Source organism: Sceloporus occidentalis, unplaced genomic scaffold (assembly GCF_023333645.1).
Source record: "Sceloporus occidentalis isolate IW3139 unplaced genomic scaffold, rSceOcc1.0.p SCAF_521, whole genome shotgun sequence".
Classification (NCBI taxonomy): Eukaryota; Metazoa; Chordata; class Lepidosauria; order Squamata; family Phrynosomatidae; genus Sceloporus; species Sceloporus occidentalis.
The window spans coordinates 21,029-33,368 of NW_028317501.1; the positions used below are offsets into that span (position 1 = coordinate 21,029).

A 12,340-nucleotide genomic window follows, 5' to 3' on the forward strand; every position below is an offset into this window, starting at 1 on the left:
AATATAGTAACAGTTACACAGTGATATAGTTACACAGTGATATAGTTACACAGTGATATAGTTACATAGTAATATAGTGATACAGTAACACAGTAATATAGTAATATAGTTACACAGTAATATAGTAATATAGTTACACGGTAATATAGTAATATAGTTACACAGTAATATAGTAATATAGTAACATAGTTACACAGTGATACAGTAACACAGTAATATAGTAATATAGTTACACAGTAATATAGTAACATAGTAACATAGTAATATAGTGATACAGTAACACAGTAATATAGTGATATAGTTACACAGTAATATAGTTACATAGTAATATAGTGATACAGTAACACAGTAATATAGTAATATAGTAACACAGTAATATAGTAATATAGTTACACAGTAATATAGTAATATAGTAATATAGTTACACAGTGTTGTGGTCGTGGCCTGTTTTATGCAAAATTATGCTAATATTTAAATACACAATTTAGACAAAACACATCTAACAATACAACAATAAATTTGATTCAGGAATACAGTTAAATTATGTAAAGACGAATACCAACAGATGTTATGATGTATAATGATATACTTTATTAATACCTCTAGCGGTAAAAACAATATATCGAAAAAGGTTACCATAACAAAGTTACAGACAGTCAGCAATTATATTCTAATAACATTGTAATAACATATGTACTTAACTTCAGAGAGTATCAGCATATCAAATCACTCCTTTGGTGTTCAGTTTCCAAAATGGCTCAAGATACCAGGATCATATAGAAGACTTTAAAGGATTCTTTCAGTAGTTGTTTTCTAATTCTTAGTTACAATACTAGGCACGTAACTAGTCCTAGCTTCTTGGCACTTAACTAGCCCAAGATGGAAGAGCAGCTTTCTATTTCATACTTTTTCTCTGGCAAACTTTCACAGCTCCCTTAGCTTCTGCCATGCTGCTTCCTTCTTGTCCTTCCAGTCTCCTCTGCTCTTCCCCCTTCTTCCTGGAGTTCCTGATATCCCATTGTTCCTGGCATAGCCCACATGGCTTTTCATGTAGGTAGCCATTATCTATGGTCTTAGATAAACAATAGATGTACACATCACTCACTCTCTAGTGCTACCTGGTGGTAGAGGTAAGGCACTTCTTAAACAATAGAACTAATTGGTATTGTAATGTATGCCACAGTTAGGGGAGTGGTTTATCCAAAGGGAGATACAGATATTGCGTCTGTGACGTGAATCACTAATAATGGACGATGCAATCCATGTCCACAACACACAGTAATATAGTAATATAGTTACACAGTAATATAATAATATAGTTACACAGTAATATAGTAATATAGTTACACAGTAATATAATAATATAGTTACACAGTAATATAGTAATATAGTTACACAGTAATATAATAATATAGTAATATAGTTACACAGTAATATAGTTACACAGTAATATGGTGATATAGTTACACAGTAATATAGTAATATAGTTACACAGTAATCTAGTAATATAGTTACACAGTGATACAGTAACACAGTAATATAGTAATATAGTTACACAGTAATATAGTAATATAGTAATATAGTTACACAGTAATATAGTTACACAGTAATATAGTTACACAGTAATATAGTAATATAGTTACACAGTAATATAGTAATATAGTTACACAGTAATATAGTAATATAGTTACACAGTAATATAATAATATAGTTACACAGTAATATAGTAATATAGTAATATAGTTACACAGTAATATAGTAATATAGTTACACAGTAATATAGTAACATAGTAACATAGTAATATAATAATATAGTTACACAGTAATATAGTAACATAGTTACACAGTAATATAGTAATATAGTTACACAGTAATATAGTTACATAGTAATATAGTGATACAGTAACAGTAATATAGTAATATAGTTACACAGTAATATAGTAATATAGTAATATAGTTACACAGTAATATAGTAATATAGTAATATAGTTACACAGTAATATAGTTACATAGTAATATAGTTACACAGTAATATAGTAATATAGTAATATAGTTACACAGTAATATAGTGATATAGTAATAGTTACATAGTAATATAGTTACACAGTAATATAGTAATATAGTTACACAGTAATATAGTAATATAGTTACACAGTAATATAGTAATATAGTTACACAGTAATATAGTAATATAGTAATATAGTTACACAGTAATATAGTTACATAGTAATATAGTGATATAGTTACACAGTAATATAGTAATATAGTGATATAGTTACACAGTAATATAGTAATATAGTTACACAGTAATATAGTTACACAGTAATATAGTGATACAGTAACACAGTAATATAGTAATATAGTTACACAGTAATATAGTTACATAGTAATATAGTGATACAGTAACACAGTAATATAGTAATATAGTAACACAGTAATATAGTAATATAGTAATATAGTTACACAGTAATATAATAATATAGTTACACAGTAATATAGTAACAGTTACACAGTAATATAGTAACATAGTTACACAGTGATACAGTAACACAGTAATATAGTAATATAGTTACACAGTAATATAGTAATATAGTAATATAGTTACACAGTAATATAGTAATATAGTAATATAGTTACACAGTAATATAGTAATATAGTAATATAGTTACACAGTAATATAGTGATATAGTTACACAGTAATATAGTAATATAGTTACACAGTAATATAGTAATATAGTTACACAGTAATATAGTAATATAGTTACACAGTAATATAATAATATAGTTACACAGTAATATAGTAATATAGTTACACAGTAATATAGTAATATAGTAATATAGTAATATAGTTACATAGTAATATAGTTACACAGTAATATAGTTACACAGTAATATAGTAACATAGTTACACAGTAATATAGTAATATAGTTACACAGTAATATAGTTACATAGTAATATAGTAATATAGTTACACAGTAATATAGTAATATAGTTACACAGTAATATAGTAACATAGTTACACAGTAATATAGTTACACAGTAATATAGTAATATAGTTACACAGTAATATAGTAATATAGTAATATAGTAATATAGTAATATAGTTACACAGTAATATAGTAATATAGTTACACAGTAATATAGTAACATAGTTACACAGTAATATAGTAATATAGTTACACAGTAATATAGTTACATAGTAATATAGTAATATAGTTACACAGTAATATAGTAATATAGTTACACAGTAATATAGTAACATAGTTACACAGTAATATAGTTACACAGTAATATAGTAACATAGTAACATAGTAATATAGTGATACAGTAACACAGTAATATAGTAATATAGTTACACAGTAATATAGTTACATAGTAATATAGTGATACAGTAACAGTAATATAGTAATATAGTAACACAGTAATATAGTAATATAGTTACACAGTAATATAGTAATATAGTTACACAGTAATATAGTAATATAGTTACACAGTAATATAGTAATATAGTTACACAGTAATATAGTAACATAGTTACACAGTAATATAGTAATATAGTTACACAGTAATATAGTAATATAGTTACACAGTAATATAGTAATATAGTAATATAGTTACACAGTAATATAGTAATATAGTTACACAGTAATATAGTAACATAGTTACACAGTAATATAGTAATATAGTTACACAGTAATATAGTAATATAGTTACACAGTAATATAGTAATATAGTTACACAGTAATATAGTAATATAGTTACACAGTAATATAGTTACATAGTAATATAGTGATACAGTAACAGTAATATAGTAATATAGTTACACAGTAATATAGTAATATAGTAATATAGTTACACAGTAATATAGTAATATAGTAATATAGTTACATAGTAATATAGTTACACAGTAATATAGTAATATAGTTACACAGTAATATAGTGATATAGTAATAGTTACATAGTAATATAGTTACACAGTAATATAGTAATATAGTTACACAGTAATATAGTAATATAGTTACACAGTAATATAGTTACATAGTAATATAGTTACACAGTAATATAGTTACATAGTAATATAGTGATATAGTTACACAGTAATATAGTAATATAGTGATATAGTTACACAGTAATATAGTAATATAGTTACACAGTAATATAGTTACACAGTAATATAGTAACATAGTAACAAAGTAATATAGTGATACAGTAACACAGTAATATAGTAATATAGTTACACAGTAATATAGTTACATAGTAATATAGTGATACAGTAACACAGTAATATAGTAATATAGTAACACAGTAATATAGTTACACAGTAATATAGTAATATAGTTACACAGTAACATAATAATATAGTTACACAGTAATATAGTAACAGTTACACAGTAATATAGTAACATAGTTACACAGTGATACAGTAACACAGTAATATAGTAATATAGTTACACAGTAATATAGTAATATAGTAATATAGTTACACAGTAATATAGTGATATAGTTACACAGTAATATAGTAATATAGTTACACAGTAATATAGTAATATAGTAATATAGTTACACAGTAATATAGTGATATAGTTACACAGTAATATAGTAATATAGTTACACAGTAATATAGTAATATAGTTACACAGTAATATAATAATATAGTTACACAGTAATATAGTAATATAGTTACACAGTAATATAGTAATATAGTAATATAGTAATATAGTTACACAGTAATATAGTTACACAGTAATATAGTTACACAGTAATATAGTAACATAGTTACACAGTAATATAGTAATATAGTAATATAGTTACACAGTAATATAGTAATATAGTTACACAGTAATATAGTAACATAGTTACACAGTAATATAGTAATATAGTTACACAGTAATATAGTAACATAGTAACATAGTAATATAGTGATACAGTAACACAGTAATATAGTAATATAGTTACACAGTAATATAGTTACATAGTAATATAGTGATACAGTAACAGTAATATAGTAATATAGTAACACAGTAATATAGTAATATAGTTACACAGTAATATAGTAATATAGTTACACAGTAATATAGTAATATAGTAATATAGTTACACAGTAATATAGTAATATAGTTACACAGTAATATAGTAACATAGTTACACAGTAATATAGTAATATAGTAATATAGTTACACAGTAATATAGTAATATAGTTACACAGTAATATAGTAACATAGTTACACAGTAATATAGTAATATAGTTACACAGTAATATAGTAATATAGTAATATAGTTACACAGTAATATAGTAATATAGTTACACAGTAATATAGTAACATAGTTACACAGTAATATAGTAATATAGTTACACAGTAATATAGTTACATAGTAATATAGTGATACAGTAACAGTAATATAGTAATATAGTAACACAGTAATATAGTAATATAGTAATATAGTTACACCGTAATATAGTAATATAGTTACACAGTAATATAGTAATATAGTTACACAGTAATATAGTAATATAGTAATATAGTTACACAGTAACATAGTAACATAGTAATATAGTAACATCGTTACACAGTAATATATAACGCAGTAACTCAGCCTAACGCACAGGGTGCAGAATCTGCCGCTGACTGGGTGTCTGCGTTTCCAGAAATGGTTCGTGGAGTGGGGCTACCAGCTGGACGACGACGGCTACCAGTCATACTGCAGTGTCTGCTGCTCCGGGGAGGAGGTGCTCATGTGTGGGAATGCCAGCTGCTGGAGGTAAGACCTGCTGGGGCGGAATAAATACATTTATACTCTTAAACCCTCCGTATCTGGCGGTTAACTTGGCGGCAGGCAGACGCACAGCAGAACAAAATGAGATAGAAAGAGAACGGCCAGATTTTTAGCAAATTCCATACATTTTACTTAATAAAAAGTGTAAGACTGGGGGGGGGGGGATGAGAGTAGATACATGCAGCACGGGACCCTGTGCAATATGTGGTGAAAAGGTGGTGACCAGACCCTCTATGATACACACACACACTAACACACTTACACACACACCCCTAATGCACACACTTTAACATACATACACACTCACTAACGCACACACACTACCCTACTTACACACAACCATACTTACACACACACTAACACCCCACACTGTAACATACTTACACACACACTAACACCCCCACACTGTAACACACTTACACACACTAACACCCCACACTGTAACACACTTACACACACACTAACACCCCCACACTGTAACACACTTACACACACACTAACACCCCCACACTGTAATACACTTATACACACACTAACAACCCCAGACTGTAACATACTTACACACACTAACACCCCCACACTGTAACATACTTACACACGCACTAACACCCCCACACTGTAACATACTTACACACACTAACACCCCACACTGTAACATACTTACACACACACTAACACCCCACACTGTAACATACTTACACACACACTAACACCCCACACTGTAACATACTTACACACACACTAACACCCCCACACTGTAACATACTTACACACACTAACACCCCCACACTGTAACATACTTACACACACACTAACACCCCCACACTGTAACATACTTACACACACTAACACCCCACACTGTAACACCCCCACACTGTAACATACTTACACACACTAACACCCCCACACTGTAACATACTTACACACGCACTAACACCCCACACTGTAACATACTTACACACGCACTAACACCCCCACACTGTAACATACACACACACTAACAACCCACACTGTAACATACTTACACACACACTAACAACCCACACTGTAACATACTTACACACACACTAACAACCCACACTGTAACATACTTACACACACACTAACACCCCACACTGTAACATACTTACACACACTAACACCCCCACACTGTAACATACTTACACACACTAACACCCCCACACTGTAACATACTTACACACACTAACACCCCCACACTGTAACATACTTACACACACTAACACCTACACTGTAACATACTTACACACACTAACACCCCACACTGTAACATACTTACACACACACTAACACCCACACTGTAACACACTTACACACACACTAACACCCACACTGTAACACACTTACACACACACTAACACACACACTAACACCCACACTGTAACACACTTACACACACACACACTAACACCCACACTGTAACATACTTGCCAATGATACTCAACATTCTAATCTCCAAGAAAAGAGGGGCATCAGGGGTGGATAGAGGGTCTGGACAAACTAAACATGGAGACTTGGGACCGGAGTCAGATTGGCCACGGCCCGCTGCTTTGTTCTGCTTGCTTATCGTGCGGCCGGGCGCAGCCAGCCCTCGGGAGAACTGCGCTTGGCAGTTATCAGGCTATATGGGATCAAATGGATCCGATGTAATGTTACGTTCTGGCACTGCAGGAGTTAAAGCACAGCCAGCGTATCACAGGCATCCTGCGTCTGACGATATTTGCCCCCTCCAGGTGTTTCTGCATGGAATGCGTGGAGCTGTTCGTGGGCCCCGGCGCAGCTCAGGCGGCCATTAAAGAGGATCCCTGGATCTGCTACATGTGTGACCGCAGGGGATCCCACGGGCTGCTCAGACGCAGGGATGACTGGCCCTCTCGCCTGCGGGAGATACTGTCTAATAGCCACGACCAGGAGTTTGTAAGTCCAGACGGGCCGGGCTCCCTCTCTCCCACATTCACAGGGAACGGACGCATTATCGGCAAGAGCCACGCGTGGCCAGGGGGCTCCCCGTATAGTATCGCATACGGCCGGCCCCGTTTGCCTTCGCTGGTCATAGCGGCCATAGTGACTGCAAACCCACGCAGCTGATGCTTGGTTGCCCATCGAGTATCTCTTCTCCTTCAGGACCCGCCGAAGCTCTACCTGCCTTTACCAGCCCGGGCGAGGAAGCCGATCCGTGTCCTGTCATTATTTGATGGCATTGCCACAGGTGAGCCATCACCCGGAACGCATGCCCCATATACCCCAGCCGGTGGGTGCAGCGCCACGCCTGCAGCGTAAAGCGGGATCCCGTGTCCTGCAGTCCCGTGTCGCAGGCGTGATGGCTTTCAGGATCTCGTTGGCAGGTCTGCTGGTGTTAAAAAACCTCAGGATTCAGGTGGAGCGATACGTGGCCTCAGAGGTCTGCGAGGACGCCATCGCGGTGGGGACAGTGCAACACCCGGGCGAGATAACATATGTGGGGAACGTACAACATATCACAAGGAAACAGGTGAAGTTCAGGGCCGGGGCAGGGGGGGGGGGGGGGATTAGCGGTTCTCTGGTTTTTACAGCCGCCATATTAAAGTAATAAAGCGATCCTTCGGCAGATTCAGGAATGGGGGCCGTTCGATCTGGTAATCGGAGGGAGTCCGTGTAACGACCTGTCAATCGTCAACCCGGCTCGCAAAGGGATTTACGGTAAGTGGCTCCAGACCCCGCTGCTTTTCCCACCCGTAACATGCATGGAACATTCTGGAGCGTCTCACCCTATCGGTGGCATTTGAATACCGTTGCCCTTTTAGAAATGGTGACCGTTATTATTTGAGATCCTGAAGGGTGGTCAGCGGTGACATAGAAGGTGAGCGTTGACTCACGGACCCCTCCGATGTGACGCGTTAACCCCTTCCTCACACAGCTGGCACCGGAAGCCTCTTTTTTGATTTCCCTCGTCTTCTTCGCGAAGCTCAGCCCAAGGCGGATGAAGACCGCCCGTTCTTCTGGCTTTTTGAAAACGTCGTGGCCATGGACAGCAGCTTCAAGGCGGTCATCTCCCAGCATCTGGAGGTGCGTGCGCGTTCTCAGAACGCTAACACGTAACTTTGTATCGTATGTGAATAGACTTAAGGCTGAAAGCCTCGTTCGCTGTCGGCCGGAAGGTCCCAGATCCGTTTCTGGTTACAAAGAAGGCATTTTCTGTGGGTTTCTCAGACTTGTTTTCTTTTCCAGTCGAACCCAGTGCGGATCGATGCCGGCGAAGTGTCAGCCGCCCGCAGGGCCCGTTACTTCTGGGGTAACCTCCCCGGTATGAACAGGTGAGTGTGAGCGAACCCAACGCAAACCGCGAGAGAGCGTTGAGTCTGATCCGCTCCGTCTCCAGAAGCCCTGAGACGCGGAACGCATCGTTTCTCCGCCAAGGCTTCACACGGTTCCAGATCCTAATGGAACGCAGACGTTCCGCACTACGGATACAATGTTACCTGGGAAATCTATCTTACGTGTTCAGGGCCAAAACATTAGGAACCCCTCGCCTATACCCCTAATTACCCCTCATCACGCATTTTCGCCCCTAATTTGTCTTTTCAGGCCGCTGGTTTCCACAGCAAACGATAAGCTGGACCTGCAGGCCTGTCTGGAGCACGGCCGCATAGCCAAGGTAAACATCGCGGGGACCCCATCAGACAATTCGGCCCCAAGGTCAATCCCCCTGGGTTAGTACCTACCTACTCCCTTCCTATGCCGGTGTAGCCCCGGTGTAGAGCTGGTGTCGCGACACCTGGGGCAGCGCCGTGACACCTGGGACAGCGCCCCATCATATAATAAATGTTAACATTACCAAATATTTGTTTCTTTGGAAGAAAAATATTTAATTCTGTATGCCCAATCTTGTCTCTGTACATATCTGTCATTGCCCCAGTCCAATCTACCATTTGCCCCACTTGAAGTCATCGGCAGCGCGTGTGTTTAGTACATAATCCTCACGGTTGGGTACAGTTTGGTGGCAGAGCTGGCGTCACTTTGGGCGCGGGGATCGCCGCGGAGGTCGCTCACAAACGGTAACCACCTTTCTCCCCCAGTTCGGCAAAGTCTGCACCATCACCACGCAGTCCAACTCCATCAAGCAGGGCAAAGACCAGCAATACCCGGTCTACAGCAACGACAAGGAGGACCTCCTGTGGTGCACGGAGATCGAGAGGTGAGAGGCTGCAGCACCCAAAGGGCGCCCTCAAGAGCATTTTGGCAGCAGACCTGCCGTCTCGGCGGATCCTTCCTGAGCTCCCTTTCTCCATCTCCAGGGTCTTCGGCTTCCCGGCCCATTACACGGACGTCTCGAACATGACCCGACCGGCGCGCCAGAGGCTTTTGGGGCGATCGTGGAGCGTCCCCGTTATCCGTCACCTTTTTGCCCCCCTGAAGGAGTATTTCACTAGCATGTAAACAGCGCCGAGGTTCTCCGCGCATGAAGCCGAGAAGAGACGGCCGACTAAAAGCCGCCGCAACATGGAGCGTCTCCGCCGGTTACGCTTGTTCTTAGTTACTTTCTGTTAATCCCGCGTTCCGCCCGGTTTTTACCCGCAGAGATTTCTGTGCCGGGCTGAATTTTGTGTTTAACCCCTTCGCTCCTGTAGGGTTGGTCTGAGAGCCGGCCTCTCTCGCCATTCCCGAAGATGGACGGGGGGCTGCCGAGGCGTTAAATAAATAATTTGTACCTTCTCGTGGCCGCGTATGTTCACTCACATGTTACGTGTTCCGGGTTTATTACAGGACGGTCGGGGTAATCCCGTGACATTCGCGGTGCTGCTGGATGAACTGCCCCGAACCCTCATCAAGGGCAGATCTACAGATTTCAACCCCGGCCCCTTCAATTTCCTGAATTTCCCTTCAATTAGCCCAATAATGCGATCATGTGAGAGAGACAAATACACCCATACCTGCCAAGTGCCCCTGTTCACTTTGGCCAGTCCCTCTTTGGTCCCCAAAAAATCAGTTTGCGCAGGTGCAGAGGCCACGTTTTTAAAGAACATGCGCAAACAACATTTATCACGGTTTATTGCAGAATTCCTTACAAATACATTCTAAAATAACGAAAATGTGAGCCGTATAAATTTACATTCACGTATATACACAGATAGAGATTTCTTTTTTTTTTTCTATAGATTCTGAAAATATAGTATTTTATCCTTAAAAGGCTGTCACGGCTATGTTTCTGTACATACCCCGACCTCCAAATCTAACAGTCCCTTTATTAAGAAAAATCCAGAAAACGAAAAAAAAATCCTAAAATACACAAAGGCCTGGATTTTCTAATTCTAGAGGAAACCGAATTATTGCCGTTTTCTGGAGGAATTAATATTTTTAAACGTTTCTGATCCCGCGCGCGATACCCTGTATATACATTCCGACATTTCTCACAAATATATATTACTTAAAATATATTATTATACCGTCTATCTCTGCAGCCGGATTTATATAGAGCGACATCGTCTAAAGTGACAGCAAGGAGAATCTCATGAGGGGGATTATGGGGGTCTACCACATGGCTTGTTAACCTATTGAGCACCTGATGGGCGAGCAGCACAACCCTACAGCGCTCAATAGGTTAAACGCATCCCTCCGAAGGCTCATTAACCAATGCAAGCCCAGCCCCGAATGTGCAAACTGGGAGGGCTAACCTTCAAGGGGGTGATAGGCTAATTAGGTGTGTGTGCTTGCCCCTGCGCAGTAGGAGGGAGCGGTGGCGCAAGCAACCGTGACAACATGGAGTACGCGGCGCGTTCAGGGCCGACCTGCCACTTTAAGGCCAGTGGCTACCCAATAACGTAAGTGCAGTAACTGCGTAGCGCAGGCGGCCCACGGGGCATTTGCCCCAGGGGGTGCCAGATAGCCAGTCCGGGCCCTGATAGGTAAAACGTTTTCCCGTGAGGTTCAGGTCCGTGGCCAACGTGCCAGCAGCGGCTCTCCCCATAGACGGAAGTCTGGGGAGGGCGCGGCGGCTGCAGTTTAATGTTAGAAGAATGAGGGAGAGCGCAGCGGCTGCAGTTTAATGTTAGAAGAATGAGGGAGAGCGCGGCGGCTGCAATTTAATGTTAGAAGACTGAGGGAGAGCGCGGCGGCTGCAATTTAATGTTAGAAGAATGAGGGAGAGCGCAGCGGCTGCAGTTTAATGTTAGAAGAATGAGGGAGAGCGCAGCGGCTGCAGTTTAATGTTAGAAGAATGGGGGAGAGCGTGGCGGCTGCAGTTTAATGTTAGAAGAATGGGGGAGAGTGCAGCGGCTGCAGTTTAATGTTAGAAGAATGGGGGGAGCGCGGTGGCTGCAGTTTAATGTTAGAAGAATGGGGGGAGCGCGGTGGCTGCAGTTTAATGTTAGAAGAATGGGGGAGAGCTCGGCGGCTGCAGTTTAATGTAAAAAGAATGGGGGGGAGCGCGGTGGCTGCAGTTTAATGTTAGAAGAATGGGGGAGAGCGCGGCGGCTGCAGTTTAATGTTAGAAGAATGGGGGAGAGCGCGGCGGCTGCAGTTTAATGTTAGAAGAATGAGGGAGAGCGCAGCGGCTGCAGTTTAATGTTA

At 39.0% G+C, this 12,340-nt stretch overlaps 1 protein-coding gene across 1 annotated transcript in view; it reads left to right on the forward strand.

Moving 5' to 3' along the window:
* The window catches only part of LOC149271426 (DNA (cytosine-5)-methyltransferase 3A-like), a 29,010-nt gene extending 18,800 nt beyond the window's left edge, over nt 1-10,210 (forward strand). Inside the window, exons 5-14 of the mRNA XM_089507436.1 lie at nt 5,649-5,761; nt 7,528-7,711; nt 7,919-8,003; nt 8,140-8,285; nt 8,383-8,473; nt 8,691-8,839; nt 9,002-9,087; nt 9,359-9,428; nt 9,850-9,968; nt 10,069-10,210. Coding sequence (XP_089363562.1) covers nt 5,649-5,761; nt 7,528-7,711; nt 7,919-8,003; nt 8,140-8,285; nt 8,383-8,473; nt 8,691-8,839; nt 9,002-9,087; nt 9,359-9,428; nt 9,850-9,968; nt 10,069-10,210 — 1,185 coding nt within the window. The remainder of the gene's footprint in view (nt 1-5,648; nt 5,762-7,527; nt 7,712-7,918; nt 8,004-8,139; nt 8,286-8,382; nt 8,474-8,690; nt 8,840-9,001; nt 9,088-9,358; nt 9,429-9,849; nt 9,969-10,068) is intronic.
* The last annotated feature ends 2,130 nt before the right edge of the window (nt 10,211-12,340 follow it).